At 40.2% G+C, this 17426-nt stretch overlaps 1 protein-coding gene across 2 annotated transcripts in view; it reads right to left on the bottom strand.

The window, feature by feature from the left end:
• Positions 1-16055, bottom strand: part of CLUL1 (clusterin like 1) — a 28497-nt gene extending 12442 nt beyond the window's left edge. For both annotated transcript variants that reach the window (XM_029922651.1, XM_029922650.1), the window contains exons 1-5: positions 15950-16055; positions 13971-14119; positions 8719-8886; positions 6262-6694; positions 658-795 (exon numbers count right to left, since the gene is read on the bottom strand). In XM_029922651.1, coding sequence (XP_029778511.1) covers positions 658-795; positions 6262-6694; positions 8719-8886; positions 13971-14119; positions 15950-16055 — 994 coding nt within the window. The remainder of the gene's footprint in view (positions 1-657; positions 796-6261; positions 6695-8718; positions 8887-13970; positions 14120-15949) is intronic.
• Between the last annotated feature and the right edge of the window lie 1371 nt (positions 16056-17426).

The raw sequence follows: 17426 nt of genomic DNA, 5'->3' as shown, positions 1-17426 counted from the left end.
ATTAGTGATTAACCCACCACTTAATTAATGCCACTTAAAAATTAAACTCACTTGGGGCACCTGGGTAGCTCAGTCTGTTAAGCATCTGACCCTTGATCTCAGCTCAGGTCATGATCTCACTCTTCCTGAGATGGAGCCCACAGTGGGCTCTACCTGCTCACTGGGCAGGGGGCCTGCCTGGGATTCTCTCGCTCTGCCCCTCCCCTGCTTGAGCTCGCTTGAGGGCACGCGCGTGCTCTCTCTCTCTCAACAAACAAACAAACAAACTTAAGAAAAAATGTTAAAAAAAAACCCACTCAGCTAACAATTTGCTTACACATTGGGGAGATTGCTTCTGTAGTGGGATTTTTCCCCCTTCTGGTAAGAAGGAAAGAGTGCCCTAATTTGCTCCTACTTCTCTTTTGCACACATTAGTGTTTGTCTTTAACCATAGAAAATTTCACAGGAACAAGGAGGGAATTTTAAATAAGGGAAAAAGCGAATTGGCCTACTTTGGAATAATAAGAGCTTATAAAGCTACACTGAGCACCCCTAGATGGAAATTAATGTGCAAAAAAAGTGCTTGAAGGAAAATAAATCCACGATGCTTGTAAAAGTGCAATTTTGACCTCTGACCGGAATACTATTGAAATCTTGAGAAAAAAAACAATTATTTACCTTCCCACAGGTAATCCTGACATTTTTGGCATCTTGGATGGAACTGGAAACATTCTGACAAATTCTGGCCAAGTTCTGCACTTGGTCCTCTGTCCTGCACAGGCAACATCTTTGAACTCAGGCTTCCATGGTTAGAGTCTGCAGGTAACAGTGTTTACAAATTAATTTAATTAGAGTCTGCATTTTAAAGGCACAGACATGATGTCATTTCTTTTTCTTACCAGTTATTTCAAAATCTTTCTATATTCAATCATAGGAAGGTATGTTGTTACAACGCTTTGCTAGGACAATTTGGCAGCTATTAAAAATTGCACATATTCTTTAACACTCATATTACTATTATTACTACTCATTATTATTTGTATACTCCTCTCTCCCTCAGAAGGGTTAATGCATATGATTTTATTTTCTGGAGGAAATCCTGAGGAATCTTTTGGAAGAGATATTTGATGGGATGTGAGAGGGCAGCTTTTGTTTGTTTGTTCTTTTATATACGAGACTTATATTTTTAATTTAAGAAAATGTTTATTACTTTAGAGAAAGAGAGAGTGTGAGCGAGAGAGGGACAGAGAGAGAGAGGGAGAGACAGAATCATAAGCAGGCTTTCCATTGTCAGTGCAGAGCCTGATGTGGGGCTCCATTTCATGAACGTGTGAGATCATGACCTGAGCCAAAATTGAGAGTCAGACACTTAAGCAACAGAGTCATCCAGGCACCCCTATATTTGAATTATTTTAAATTTAGTGTGTCATACTTTTATTATTTTTATTTCTGATGTCCATGGATTAACTAAATAGGGAATTGTAAGCCACTTTTCTCTTTGTATTTCTTTCTATTTAAAATTTTTTCTAAGGGCAACTGGGTGACTTGGTCAGTTAAGTGTCCGACTTTGTCTCAGGTCATAATCTCCTGGTTTGTGAGTTTGAGCCCCACATCAGATTTTGTGCTGACAGGTCAGAGCCTGGAGACCGCTTCGGATTCTGTGTCTCCCTCTCTCTCTGCTCCTCCCCCACTCGTACTCTATCTCTTTTTCTCTCTCAAAAATAAACAAACATTAAAATTGTTTTAAAATTTCGATTCATTATTTTAATCTTTTAAAGCAGTAATTGGGAGATACATTGGAGGCACTGGGAATGTCTTTCTAAAACTGGGTGGTAGGCATTTACTTTATTACTATTCCTTTTGCATTTCATATATATAATGTTATAAATAATGGATAAAGGATTTAGGAAAACATCTAAAACAGATCAACTTTTGAGAAACCTTTTTTTCCTGGAAGAATTAATAATTTATTTGAAAATGCTGGTGTGAGAAAGAAGTCTATCCAACAAAAAATTGACAGTTCTCAATTGAGTGTTTCACATTAGGAAACATTTATTATTAAGTTACAACCTGATGATTTTCTCCTATATTGAATCATCAACATTTTACAATGAAACATTTCATTTTGAGATAAACTGCGAAGTCTCTTGTTTAGAAACCTCTGAGGCGTGGGTTAGATCATGTGGTGTAGAAGGCAAGCGTCTCCTTCTGTTGAACAGGAAGTCACTTCTTCCCAGCTGCCTTCCTGAACCATGTCCTGTGGTCACCAAGGAGTTCTACTGCAGAGCTTGTCTCTGCTTTTAGTACTGTTTGCTTTCTGATCTTCTCTGTTAGACTCTGAGTGCATTGAGGGAAGGGCTTTGGTCTTATCATTTGACTCATGTCATTCTTCCCTGCCTTTATTGGTCATTTCAGTCACGGTACGGTCATGTAGTTGTCCACTGATTTGTTTTCCTTTCTCGGGACTGAACTTCTAGAAGTCAGGGGCTGTATCATAATCATAGTCTTATTCCCAGCATCTAGATGAACACCTGCTCTGTAGATCAGGGATGGCAGATTCCAGGTCCCTGTGATACCAATCCCTCACCCTGTGCCATGGCATGAAAGTAACCCATCACTGAGCTCTAGAACCTTCTAGGCAGCTACTTCCAGTGCCGTCAGTCATAGCAACCATCTCCTCTCTCCACTTGCTTCTGTCTCCCCACCCCAAAGGGAAAATTAAAGTCAGCCATACTCTCCAATGTAGGATTAGAACTCCTATCTCTCAGCCACCAGCACCACATCAAGCTACTGCACCACACAGTTTTATTGAACACAGTCTTATCCGTCCTTGCCAGGGATTCATAAGGCAAGGGAGGGCAACTGCAAGAGCTATTTTATTCTCTTTCAATAGAAACTTAGGTCTTGAAAGATCGAAGTAGGAAAGAAATTCTCCCATATGGAGACTAAAATGAAATCACAATCAAATAAAAAATATTAACAACAAAATAGTTTAGATTTTTATTGCTGCCTATTTCCTTTGAAAGGTATTCATTATTCAATGTTAGCTATTTTTCTAATTTTAACTCTTAGGACAGTCATGACAAATAAAGCCCAACCATGAAGGTTGCCAGATACACAGTGCTCGCTTGCTCGGTCAGTGTTGGCCATCATAATTGATAAGAGGCTTGTATTCATTTCTGTGTAACAGAGTACCACAAATGTGGGGACTTGAAATAATACAAATCATCTGGTTGTGAGGGTCAGAAGTTTGAAATGGTCTCACTGGCCTAAAATCAAGGTGTTGGCAGGGATTTTTTTTTTCCAGGAGGCTCTAGGGGGAGCATCTATTTCCTTGCCTTCCCAGTTTCTAGCCAACTATTGTCCTTACTTCATGGCCCTCTTCCTCTACCTGCAAAGGCAGCAAAGTAGGGGCCAAGTCCTTCTCATACTATCACCTCCATAGATTATGTTCTGCCTCCCTCTACTGCTTTTTTTAAAATGTTGATTTATTTATTGTGTGTGAGAGAGAGAAAGCATGCATGTGAGTAGGGAAGAGGCAGAGAGAGGGCGAGAGAGACGATTTCAAGCAGGCTCCACACTAAGTGTGGAGCCTGACACGGGGCTGGATCTCATGAACCATGAGTCAGCCACTTAACCAACTGAGCCACCCAGGGCCCCCCTTCTCCCCCTTTTGAGAACCCTTGTAACCACATGGATAATTCAGAGCAATGTCTCCATTTTAAGGTAAGCTGACCAGCACCCTCAATTCCATCTACAACTTTACTTTCTCCTTGCCACATAACACAACATGGCACCTCACCTACCACCTGTCCAGACAAATGCCCTATGGCCCCTGCCTGACTATTCTTTTTTTTTTTATTTTTTAATGTTTTTATTTATTTTTGAGAGAGAGAACGAGCGAGCAGGGGAGGGTCAGAGAGAGAAGGAGTCACAGGGTCCGAAGACAGGCCCCAGGCTCCGAGCTAGCTGTCAGCACAGAGCACAGAGCCCAAGGCGGGGCTCGAACCCATGAACCATGAGATCATGACCTGACCCGAAGTTGGACGCTTAACCGATTGAGCCACCCAGGCGCCCCCCTGCCTGACTATTCTTGATAAATAGTCCACATGTGCTCATCCAGGAATAGAATGCCTCTTCTGTTGAGCTAGCTGTGTGCTCTCAGGTTAGTGTAGGGATAGCAGAGAAACAAGAGTAGAAAGGGCCTTTTGTTTTGTTTTTCATATTTGCATTTACATTGTATTTGCATCACAGGAGGCTCTGGATATGCAGGTTATCACCAAGGTGGAGATTGTGCAGAGGGCCAGATGAGCTGGGTCTGGGGCTGGGGTGTGTGAACGGGGAGGAAGCTGGGGCAGAACTGGCAGAAACCTACATTCTTACTCAGTGGGGTAGGAGGGGGTAATAGTGATTGGGAAGTTATTTAGATTTCAAGGCAGATGAATCACTATATACTCCTCTGCACATTTGAATGTAGCAACCCACGTATAAGGTTGTACATAGTGTGAAAGATGGGGGAGGGGAACTATTTTGTTCTAATGAATATTCTGAATATTATCCCCAAACAATGGATAGCTATTTAAAATTTCAGGCAAAAATTACTTAATATCACTCTAGCATTGATATATTTAGTCTACTGCCTTGATGCTTTTCCTGAATATTGGTGATTTGGGGACCTCAGAATAGAATACCAGAGAAAACACCTGACTTACAAGGAAAGTCCTCGAGGCCCTGAAATAGAACCCAGCAAGGATTCCAGTAAGGCTGGCTGTTCTCTACTCATGGAACAATGGGACAGGAAGGCTGTCATGTTTTGTGTTTTGGCTTTGGTTTCTGCTGCTATGAGGTGGGCTCCTTCTGTATAGAGACCAGTGATGCAGTGTCATGGCAGTTTTGAGAATTTGATTCAGATGTTGCCAGCTACAGCTGATATAATTGAAAAATAGCTAGAGGGATCCCATTGCTTTCTACATACAAAATGCTGTGCATGATTAATATATCCAACTTGGAGAGCCTGCGGAGGAGTATAAACCCATGAAACTATCACCTCAATCTATGCTGTAAACCTATCCATCACTTCCAAAATGTCCTCCTGCCCTCTTATTTATTATTATTGTCATTATTATTATTAATAATGCTTAACATAAGATCTACCCTTTTAGCAAATTCTCAAGTATACAATGCAGTGTTTTTAACAATAGGCACTATTCTGCAGAGTTGGACTTGAACCTTTAGGATTCACTCATCTTATGTAACCGAAATTTTGTACTCTCTGACCAATATCTCCCCATATCCCCCTCCACTCAGCTCCCAGGAACCTCATTCTATTCTTTGCTTCCGTGACATTGACTATTTGAGAGTCCTCACCTAAGCGGTATCATGTGGTATTTATCCTTCTGTGTGTGGCTTGTTTCACTTAGTGTAATATCCTCCGGGTTCATCCATGGTGTCACAAAGGGCAGAAGGAGCCTCTAGAAGGAGCTCACCGTATTTTTCATGCCAGAGGGCAGCATTCTGTCATGTGGCTTTATGGTCCATAAGACATAAGTCTAAGGAAATGTAAACCGTACCTTGGCCTGCCCAGCAGCTCTCATTTCTGAGATGCTGTGTCCCAGCCACTCCACAGAAATGTGAGGAAGGTACCTCCTTCCGCTTGGAGACACATTACAGCATTTTGTTTCCAACATGGTCTATCTTGGGGCATGCTTGGTATTGGTAGAAGGCAATTCGTATCCTTTACAGAAATCCAGATTTCTGTAGCTTTCAGTTTGTCTATGAGCACCTTCTGTGGCTTTGTGTATAAATAATATGACCTAAGGATTACAGCAGTGATGCAAAGGAGGCTATAGAGAGCACTAAAGGTGACCTGGTTATATGTGACCCTAGGCTTCTTGTTAAACCAGGAGTTGAGGAATCTAGGCTGATTTTAAAGAACCCCTTGATATTCAAGCAGAATAGAGCCAAGCATATCTACATGCATTTTGATAAAGGAGGCAACCATTTTGTTTGACTTTCTCACCCTCTTAGCATTTTGTTTCTCGGCTTTGAAAGTTGCTTTAAAAAGACAGAACAGCCCCACAGGGTTCTTGACAATGGCAGAAGAGGGATGGTGTTTGGCAGACTTCAAAGCTTTCTCTAAGAGGCTCTGAAACGCCAATTATCCATAAATTGTCACTCTCAGAAACACTGTACAATGACTTAGAAATGTCTACCATTTCCAAAGGTAAACAAAGCTTGACCTTAGTATTGACATCTAAGTAAAAATCCTCTTTTAATACTTGCCTTTGCCTTGCCTGGGTAAATCCGCTATTGCACTCAGTGTCCCAGTGATCGCCGTGCTGAGACTCTGATAAACAGAGAGACTGAAGTTACAAAACAGCTGGAAGAAGCTGGGAATGTCCCAACTTTGCACAGGATCCTTTTTTTCCTCTGGTTCTTTGGATAAAACCGGAAGAAAGCTAGGCTGCATGGAGTCTGTATCTGACATGAAATATGATTGAAAAGCCTGGTCAAATTCTTGCTGCATCTGTCTGAAGACGTTAAGACTCCTGTTGAAGAGAAAGCTCACGTCCACGGTCAGCTGGCTGAACACACGCTCTATTTGGGCCACTTGTGCATCCTCCTCAATGAACGTTTCACCAGCAGGGAGATCTTTTTCATGATCTTCGGGGAAAGGAAACAAGTACTGATATATCTTCCTGAAAAACTCTTCTACCTGTGGGGTGAGGTGGAGGATAGAAATGGAATAAGAAATTAATAATTTTCTTTCTGGACCATTTCTTTTTTTAAAATCAACCTAATTATTTTTAAATGGAAGGACAATTGACATTGACCATTTCTTATTGTAAATTTTAACGTCAACTTGCAGTGGTCATTCCAAATCAAAAACAATTCCGGGCAAGCTAGGAAAAGGTGACTCATTTTAAGATGATTTATTAACACTCTTGTAACTTTGAGTTTGATTGTGGAAATAAGATCTTAAATTTCCTTCTACCAAAGGCCAACTTTTCCATATTGATGGCAAGCCACAGCTTGATGTACTGACGGTCCTTGGCATGTCATGGTCTGTCTTAGGGTTTTGTGTTTGTTTGTTTTTTGGTTTGTTTCCTTCAGTGTAATGTTAGTGACTTTATGGTCTTCTCTTCTTTGTCTCATAAATTAGTCCGTGGAAAGGAAAAGATAAACACATTCATACTAATTATAGATGCCTGATAAAGAGGTAACTTAGGAATGGTTATATAGTAGTAGTGATCAAAACCCTCCTTAGCTGGAGTCAAAGAAGTGAATCTCTAATTGTAGAATTTTATACTCATTTTCCAGCAGGCACAGAATGCTCTACATCTATATGACTTCCAGGTTCGTGCTAGAACACAATTGCCCTTATATGGTAGCGCTGGCCATATCGAATGTTATGGAGCATACTAACTATTAGACATCACAACTGTAGCATCCCAATGCTGCTCGAAGAATTCCCCAGGAATTCTTAGATTACTTGTGCCTTTCTCAAAAAGTGATCTGGGGGTGAGGGGAGTAGGGGGGGACCCCTGGGTGGCTCAATCAGTTGTGTCTAATTCTTGATTTTGGCTCAGATCATGATCTCATAAGTTGTGAAATCAAGCCCCATGTCAGTTTCAATGCTGACAAACTAAAAAAAAAAATGTAATCTGGGTGGATTGTCTGTCTCTCTCTCTTCCAGCTTCTATTTATCTGAATCTATCCACAAAAACAAACTTTAAAGCCCCCCCAAATTTTCATTAAGTCACACAACTGGCACAGACAGGAATGGTTCCCAAATCTCTGACTTCCAGCCCGTGCTCATCCCACTGCATTGCGGTGTGTTGGAGAGTGACAGTGGCTATAAAAATAGAGCAGATGCAATTAGCAGTGGAGGCAAATTAACTTGGCAAGTGAATTGTCCTAGGGGCTGCTCCATCTATAATTGGGTACGGCGCTGCCACGCCAGGAGTGTACTCTGAGTAGTGCACACTCTAATATGGAGAAGGAAATTTCACTGCATTTCATATTCAGCTCATTTCTTGAAGGGCAAGAGAAATTCAGGCCAATAGAATAGGAGCCTTTTGTGGGACAGAGCTTATCCTATTCAGGTCACCACCCTCTGTGACTCCCTCTGCCCAGACAATAGCCAAAGGGGACAAAACAAATAAACATGCCAGTCCTATAGGGAATGCATGGATGTGGTTAAAGAGGACACGAATGTGAGCCTATGTGTGTGCTGCCAACAGAGGGCAAGCCTGCTGAAGGAGAGGTTCAGGAGGCAGAGGGTGTCTTCCAATGTTTGGCCTCCAGGGAAAAAATGAAAGAGGGTTGAAATCAGAGACTATAATACTATTATTTAGAATGTAATTCAGCAGACATTTATTAGATACCTACAATGCTTAAATGAAAACAGCTAACATATGTTCCCTGCCCTCAAAGAGCTTACAATCTAGTGGGAACATATTCATGAAGAACAAATACAAGGCAGAAAGATTCAGGATATTTCTAAGAGGGATATACACAGTGTCATTAAAGGGAGAGACGAACACTGAATGACTGTTTTATCTTAAAATTGAATATTCATAGGTGACTCGTACATAGCATTAAAGTTAGATTCTAGATCACAAAAGACCAATGTCATGTCAGTCATTTCTATTCTAGTTAAATAAATCAATGTTTAAAAATTAAGCTGGAGTAGGTACCTTAAGAATTCTGAAAGCTTGGGCTCTATTTTTCCCTTACCGTATTTTTCAGAGAGGACCAGCTAGGCTGGCAGGTTGTGTAAAATCTCATGCAGTTGCTCTCCAGGCAAGACTTGCATTCATCCCAGGAATCTGTCAGAGACACCTGGCACAGACTTTCTTCTTCTTCCAGATGTTCCTGAACTTCATTCATGAGTTTCAGCGCTTCCTAATTAAAAAGTAGAAACAAACATCCTATTTCCATTTCATAACTCTGTGTACCTTAGCTGATTTATGAAATAGGTGTATTCTGATGTACTTCTTTATTCTTTCTTTGGGCCGCTAGCTGCTGACAGATCTACCTGAATGCTTTCTGTTTGATTAAAGAAAAGAGCACGGATTGATCCCTACTGAAGACTGAAAGTCTTATCCACCTATTCATTCATTCATTCAACAGCTATTTATTGGGTACTTGCTGTAAAACAGACATTACACTAGATGGGGGTGAACTAGGATGTGGCCCCTACTCTGGGGGCTGACTGTAATTTACCTGTTTACTTGTGCGTCTTCACATCTAGTTCTTGGAAGATGTGGAAAGTGGGGTTTAAGGCTTCTAAAGCTGACAAATTTATTTCTTGCATGTATGCTGCCTTTAATTTTTGTATGTTCTTAAACATTGCAAGAAAGGGCAATTCTCGTACATCAAATCAGATCTGCCCAGCCAGCTACACTCCAATTGCAGAAATGCGCTGTTCTGAGGGCTTCTTTCTTGTTGTCTATGTTCTGAGAGCTCCTCCTTGTGGTGCCTTGCTGTATATGGCCCGGTCCCCTGTCGGTGGTAAGGAGCCTGTCCCTGAGAACCTCAGCCCTGCCCCAGGCCCTCTCCCAAGTCCAGTGCTCCTGCCTAGACCCCTGGTTTCCTTGCTCACGTGAACTTCTAAAGACAGGCTCCCTCCAGGGGAATGACCAGGTGTAGTGAACTCTTCCATAAAACAGTCTCAGAGCTAACAGTGACTCCCTTAAGTGGGGGCAAAATTTCCGTACTTAAACCAATTTAGTATTGATTTTTACCTAAATGGAAAAGAAAAAGAAATCACCTTTCCCTGTCATGTTAAGCCCAAAGAACTATGTGGCGCACTGAGAATCTTTTGAGCATTTCCTTAGCTCCTTGGGCATTGCAGATCAAGTTGGGCTCCTACATCTTCTCAAGAAAGTTACCCATCATCGCTGAAACAAGGCTGCCTACATTTCCTCAGTCAGTACCATTTTTATTTTATTTTATTTTATTATTTTTTTAATGTTTATTTTGAGAAAGATGTGGAAACAGAGCATGAGCTGGAGACAGGCAGAGAGAGTGAAGACACAGAATCTGAAGCAGGGTCCAGGCTCAAAGCTGTCCGCACAGAGCCTGAGGTGGGGCTTGAACTTACAACTGTGAGATCACAACCTGGGCCAAAGTCAGACATACAACCAACTGAGCCACCCAGGCACCCCAGTTCGTACCAGTTTTAAATGTCCTGCTCATTGTCACCATAAGCCAAACCCCCAATATTTCCAATTCCAAACTATGCTCACTGTGTGCCTTTGGGCAAATGACTTAACATCTCTGAGCCTCAGTGTCTTCCTTAGCAAATAGAAATAACAATAGGATTTAACTCTTATGATTTTGTATTAAGTGAGATAAACAAGCAAGGCACATAGTGTGCCTTCCACTCACCTCCAAGAGTGCAACAAAAACCAATTACCAAATCACATGTCCCAGGTTTTGATAGTGAAATGTTGCCATGGAGGAAGATCTCTGGGTAGAAATGCCCTGCCCATTCCTTCTGTGTCCCCCTACTGTCCTACCCACTGACTATTCCTGTAGTTTATGGCTTTCCAAAGTCCCATATAAACTTGGTGTGAGAGTCAAATCACATTAAGCCACCCTGGAGTTTCCCACTTTCAGTTAATTTCAGATGCTTTCAGTAAATATTAATAAGGAGGGGCTGCGGAGGGATCTGTGATGACCCTAGGTCACCTGAGAGTGGGAGGTGTTCTGTACTAGAAGGTGGGGGGGGGGACACCAATCCCATATTTGCTAAGTCATCATTTGTCTTTTAAAGTATTCTTTATCCTCAGTTTAAAGCAATTTTAGGGGGGTGCCTGGGTGGCTCAGTCAGTTGGGCATCTAACTTCGGCTCAGGCTGTGATCTCACGGTTCATGAGTTTGAGCTCTGTGTTGGGTTCTGTGCTGCCAGCTCAGAGCCCGGATCCTGCTTCAGATTCTGTGTCTCCCTCTCTCTCTGCCCCTCCCCTGCTCACGGTCTGTCTCTCTTAAAAATGAATAAACGTTACAAATTTTTTTCTTTAAAAATAAAAAAAATAGTTATTTTAGGGAGGGAGGCTCAAAAAGGTTTTTCCTCTTTTAAATTAAATTTTTGAGCGTTTAAACCTTAACAGTATATAAGTCAATGAATGTTTACATAGTAAGAAGGTTTTTAAGAAAAAAAAAATTCTATTCTTGGGATTCCTGAGGGCCAACTGAAACTGACATCTGTTTAGTTGACCCACCCCTGACTGGAGCATTCTTTTCTTAGTAGTACACCCTTGGCTTGTGGAGAGGCCAGGGAAGGGGACAAACAGAAAGTCCCTGGGTCCCAGAGGCACAGTGCCATCATCAGACTTTCTCTGGGGTTATTCATTACAACGCTGGGTTAACATGCTCATGAACATCATGAGCCTCAGTTTCCTTAGCTGTAAAGGGAAAGTAATGGTTTATGCAGATGTTAGAAGGATCACTACACATGATAATGTGTTTTATGAAGGGCCTGTAAATGATATCTAGTGTCATTATTCCCAGGGGCCGGCTCACAAGCCTATCACAGAAGAATTCAACTCCAGAGGCTTTCACATTTTCCTTATAAGGAGCTATTTTTGATTTCCTCAAATCTTTTGCTTGCTGCCCAAAGGGAAGAGGGTTTGCAGCTGCTAGTCAGGTGATTTCCTGTCCTTGCTGGGGACCCTGTGCCACAAGGGGTGTAGGTGTGGCTGGAACACCAACCAGTCTGGTGACAGGTTCACAGATAGCTTTGGGATTAGCCTGTCGCACACCTGATCCAGCAGGCTCACTGGACGCCCAGAGGCCGCTGTGCTCAGAAGTCAAGAATTCCAGCATCTGTCCGCAGTTGGTAGTCCCCAGCTTCACATGTTTATAGGTTTAGGTGAAGGGAGGAAATATTAAAACTTTTATTTTTATGTTTTAATTTAAAAATTGATGGTGGGGAAGGAGAAATGGGGAGTTGTTTAATGGGTACAGAGTTTCAGTTCTGCAAGATGGAAAGAATTCTGGAGCTTGGTTGCACAGCACTGTGAAGGGACTCAGCACTATTAAACTATGCACATAAAAATAGTTAAGATGGTAAATTTTATATTACGTGCATTTTTACCACATTTACAAATTTTTAAAAATAAAACTTAAAAGTAATTTACTCTCAGGGCGCCTGGGTTGCTCAATTGGTTAAGAATCCGACTTCAGCTCAGGTCTTGACCTCACAATTTGTGGGTTTGAGTCCCACATCAGGCTCTGTGCTGACAGCTCAGAGCCTGGAGTCCACTTCGGATTCTGTGTCTCATTCCCTCTCTGCCCCTCTCCCACTTGTGCTCTGTCTCTCTCTGTCTCTGAAAAATTAATAAATGTAATAAAAAATTTAAAGTAATTTAATCTGTGTTAAAATTTAGAATATTTTCCAAATTATTTATAACAGTTTTGATTTCCTCTTTGATTTAAAGGTAACATTAGAAAATAAGTTTAAAAATAATTGAATTGTTTTGAATATTATGTCCATTGTTAATGTTATTAAACTATGAGCCATGTAATGTTCATAACTTAGAAACATATTAAGCCTTGTAGTGTAGCACATGAACAATTTTTAACATCTATGGATATTTGGATATATAGTTGACCCTTAAAAACATGGGTTTGAGTGCATGGGTCCACTCACAGGTGGATTTTTGCAATAAATACAGGACAGTACCGTAAATGTATTTTCTTTTCCTTATGATATTCTTAGTATTTTCTTTTCTCTAGCTTTACTTTATTGGAGGAGTACAGTATGTAATGCATACAACACACAAAACATGAGTTAATTGACTGTTTATATGACTGGTAAGGCTTCTGGTCAACAGTAAGCTATTAGTAATTAAGTTTCAGGGGAGTCAATAGTTACATGCAGATTTTCGACTGGAGGTCAGCACCCTTTACTCCTGCATTGTTCAAAGGTCAACGGTAATGTGCATTTCCCATTGGTAAGATACATAGTTTGAACTGGAGCTATTAAGCAAAGGCGTTTGAATAAAGAAATTGATTAGGCTGATGTACTATTTTATATACATTGGTGCTCTCTTGTGGTGCTTATGTCAGACCACCGCATGTCACCACCTGCTTGAGGACTATGGGGAAAGGGGCTGTCTCCGTTCCAGGAGCACCCACATGGGTTCCCTCTCTCTTTGTTCCCTTGGAACTGATTTCTCTGAATTGCCGTTTAGAGGGCTCAGGTAAATGATGGTTTTATTATTTAGTTTTAACTAAGCTAACCCTCACTAAATGGACAAGAGACTTCAAAAGATTCTTGATAAAAACCAAACAATACCCAGAAGATTAAAAAATATGAATAATTTAAGCTCAGGTAGACAAGAAGCAAGGAGCAGAGCTGAAACGTCATTATAAGCTCTTTGTTGGTCACCTGACAAAGTAAAACTATGATCTAATCAGATCTGGCCATTGGCTGAAAAGTTTACAAATATTATCCAGATTATTTGAAATATGGACTTAACATCCACCTTAGTGATGAACCTTATCCTACATGTATTTTGTGCCTTGAGGTATTAGTGGTAGCAATTCATGTGACTCATTTATACATAAATTAATATGCATAAATTTAGGAGTGAATGCTAACAGTAATTTTAGTAATAGGGATGGGGGCTCAAAAACCTTTGGAGACCACAGACCTAGCCCAAAACTCCCTGAACACGTTTGACTCCATATCCAAAGTCAGAAGGGACTAAAGATTAAGTATTTTTAAGAAAATAACACTTCCCCAACAGAGATGAATCCCTCAAATTCACGGATTTGGAGTCCTGCAAAGGTCCACTCTGCAAGGAACATGTTCTTTGAAGAAATTTGAAATTGCCTTTGAAGATTTCCTCCACTAAGAGCTAATCTCCAGAAAATCTACAGTTAGGGAAAATAAGTAAGTCCTCCACTGCACTAACAGATGCAATATTTGTGGTCTAGCTATATTTAAGAGCAGGTGTTATTCCCAATTACTGTACCTGCTTTTCTTCTTTGCATTTCTTCAGGGTTTTCATTAGATTGATATGTTCCTCCTCTCTTCTTTCCATCATGATTTTCATCTGCTTCATACCAATCAAAGCCTTCTTCACTTCTTCATCTCCATCTATGTCTCCAGCCTCAGAAAAACCTAAATGATACATTGCAGTTTTTCCCTTTGAGATCTGATCAGATGATAGTGTATCAGAATACAATGAGTTCACCAAATTTTCATGTCTGTTAAATAGAGAGTTGGCTGTTCTTTTGCAACTTCAAACTCTGGAAGCAGATCACGATGGATTGGCTGTCGGCTGCCCCACGGACACAGCTGCCATGAAGATGATACCTTCCATCCTCGTGTCTGAGCTCCTAGACAAGTCAGAGTTCATTTAACCTCATTCTTGTCCTTTCACTCAGGGCCTGTTTCCAGTTATCCAATTTTTTTCTTCACTTAAAACTTGTGTGTTTATATTAGAAAAAAATTCAGATTTTCTTCACAGTATATTAAATGCCAAATGGGAACCTCAAACACAGGGAACAACTGCCCTTTCTTTCAGCTTCAGTTGCCTTCCCAGGAAGCATCAAACCTAGAAAGTGTCTCATATAATGCAAGATTCTTTAATAACATACTGGATACCTCTTATATGCCTTTTTAAAAATTGTACTTATTTTTTTATTTTAGAGAGAGAAAGAGAGAGCATGCAAGCAGGGGAGAGAAGCAGAGGAAGGGAGAGAGAGAGAGAAAATCTTTTTGCTTTTAAAGTTTATTTATTTATTTTGAGAAAGAGTGAGAGAGAGCATGAGTAGGGGAAGGGCAGAAAGAGGATCCCAAGCAGGCTCTGTGCTGTCGGCATAGGGCCAGATGTAGGGCTCAATCTCACAAACCCACGAGATCAAGATGCTTAACTAACTGAACCAGACAGGCACCCAGGCACCGAGAGAGAGAGAAAGAGATGGAGAGAGGGAGAGAGGGAGAGGGAGAGAGAATCCTAAACATGCTCCCACAGAGCCTGATGCAGGCAGGGTTCAGTCCCATGACCCTGGTGTCAGGACCTGAGCTGACATTAAGAGTCTGACACTTAATCATCTGAGCCACCCAGGCACCCCTCTTCTACATCTTTAATAAGCCTTTAGTGGGTATAAAGTTCATTGTCATTCTCACTTTGCAGTAGTCAATGTGGCTTCCAAAGGAATTTATTCTTGTTTCTGAATTTTTAAATTTTTAAAAAATGTTTTATTTATTTTTGAGAGAGAGACAGCATGAGCAAGGGAGGGTCAGAGAGAGAGGGAGACACAGAATTCGAAGACAGGCCCTAGGCTCTGAGCTAGCTGGCAGCACAGAGCCCAACGCGGGGCTTGAACCCACAAACCGCAGGATCATGACCTGAGCCGAAGTCGGACGCTTAACCGGCTGAACCACCCAGGTGCCCCTCTTCTTTCTGAATTTAATCATTGACCCTCCTAAAGCAGCATTTTAACTAATTTAGTTTTCTGAGTGTTCAGTACCCAAAGCATATATCATCAAGCAAAGGTCACAAGTTCATGAGCATAGACCAACGAGATTCAATATGACTATAACCCATTCTTTCACTATCTGAGGAATAACTGCACAGATAACTTTAATTGTTTAAATTTTTCAAATGCTAGAAAAGAATTTCACTGTTCGTTAAAACCGTGCTGAAAGGACACCAAACATCTGGATGATACCAAGAAACGCAGCCCGAAAGTTGGCAAGTTTTATCTGTGTGATAGCAAACATCTGGATATGTGAACGTTCTCAGCTACTCGGCTGGAATTCTCTATTTTTATTCCAGATGTTTGGCGTCATGTCTACTTGGTTTAAGTGCCGAGAACATCTCACCGTGAAACTAGAGGACCGTAATGAATACGGTTATCTCTCAACTGTAAATCACTTGTAAATGCCAGCAGGACATGCAAACATGCAAACTGGACACAGAGCAGATAAAGAAACCAAACATACCATTCAAGTTTCCATGGATACTGGCTTTGTCCTTCCAAGTAGGTGCGCAGTGACCCCCTTCCAACCATAGCAGATACACAATAAACACCAAGAGTGATGGCTTCATGTTCCTGCTGTTACTGCAAAGGAAAAATAAACCTGTACCAAATGCCTTCCATTAGGTTACTTTTTGCCGGCATCAATTGAAAACACATGGTGATCTGAAGCATTTTTCTGTCAATTTTTCTTTATGATTTTAGACAAGCTATGCTAATATGGTTGAGACATAAGGAGACCTGGAATATAAATTTAAAAAATAAAAAGACAACCCAAGTCTCTATTTTGTTTACATTCTTTATGACAGTTAAATAAGGTCATCATCTGAAATATTTGAACTTCAAGACGACGAATAGTATGGATCACAGCCCCATAGAATCCGTACTTCATTTTATGTTCTTGTCAACAGAAAGAGCCTAAAACACAGAATTAGTTAAAATATGTCAGAAAGATTTTTTTCCTCCAAAGTTCTGAGTTCTCAAGTAAGTTTTTACCTGGGTAGTTTATTACTTATTCTTTCATGAAAACAAAGACAACCTCACAGATTTTTCTCATATGTCTTATAAAATCCATCAAGATATATGTGAATAGTATACAATTAATTTTTTTCTTCTCACATAATGTTCTTTTAAATTTAATTTGATATACTTTTGTTATAAACATTCCACGTACAAATAAGTTAGATTATCTTAACTCCTTCCAAAGAGATATTTACCTGCTTTATGTATATTTGTTATTTTGGAAAGTAATAATTTCATTATTTAATCGACATCTGGATTGTCTTTTTAATATAATAAAATAACATTGGTACTAGTAGTTACAAAGCTATCCCATTTTACATAAATCTACATATATTATTAGAACTAACTCTTCTCTTTCTATTAAGACCTTTTTTTTTAACCAAATGAAACTTTTTAATATATATTTACCACTAACTTTGCAGAATTTCCCCAGGGAGGCTACCACCCGCTTCTGAAAGGGCCTTCAGTTTTCTGACTTAATTTTCATCTGTGTCAAGGATTTAGCCTGGTTCTTTTAATTTGATGACACAGTTCTTAATCCTATTAACCTAATATTTTGAGATTAAGACTATGGTTTGAAATTTGGTAGATTTTAGAAAGAAACACTAGAGGGCGGGCTGTGCACATGATCAGGGACAGTAATCTTGAGTAACTTTATTCTACACAAATATTTTATAAGTATAGTTGACATACAATATTATATTAGTTTCAGGTGTACAACATAGTTTGACTTTTATATACATTTATGAAATGGTCACCATGATAAGTCTAGTTACCATCAGTCATTGTACAAAGTAATTGTAATATTATTGACTGTATTACCTATGCTATAATAAATGTAAATGTACATAATGCTGCAATAAACGTAGGGCTACATATATCTTTTTGAATTAGTGTTTTCATTTTCTTCAGATAAATAC

The sequence above is a fragment of the Suricata suricatta genome, chromosome 14 (assembly GCF_006229205.1).
Source record: "Suricata suricatta isolate VVHF042 chromosome 14, meerkat_22Aug2017_6uvM2_HiC, whole genome shotgun sequence".
Taxonomy (NCBI): domain Eukaryota; kingdom Metazoa; phylum Chordata; class Mammalia; order Carnivora; family Herpestidae; genus Suricata; species Suricata suricatta.
The sequence above is the reverse complement of the archived record's forward strand: the minus strand, read 5'-3'. Positions and strand labels throughout refer to the sequence as shown.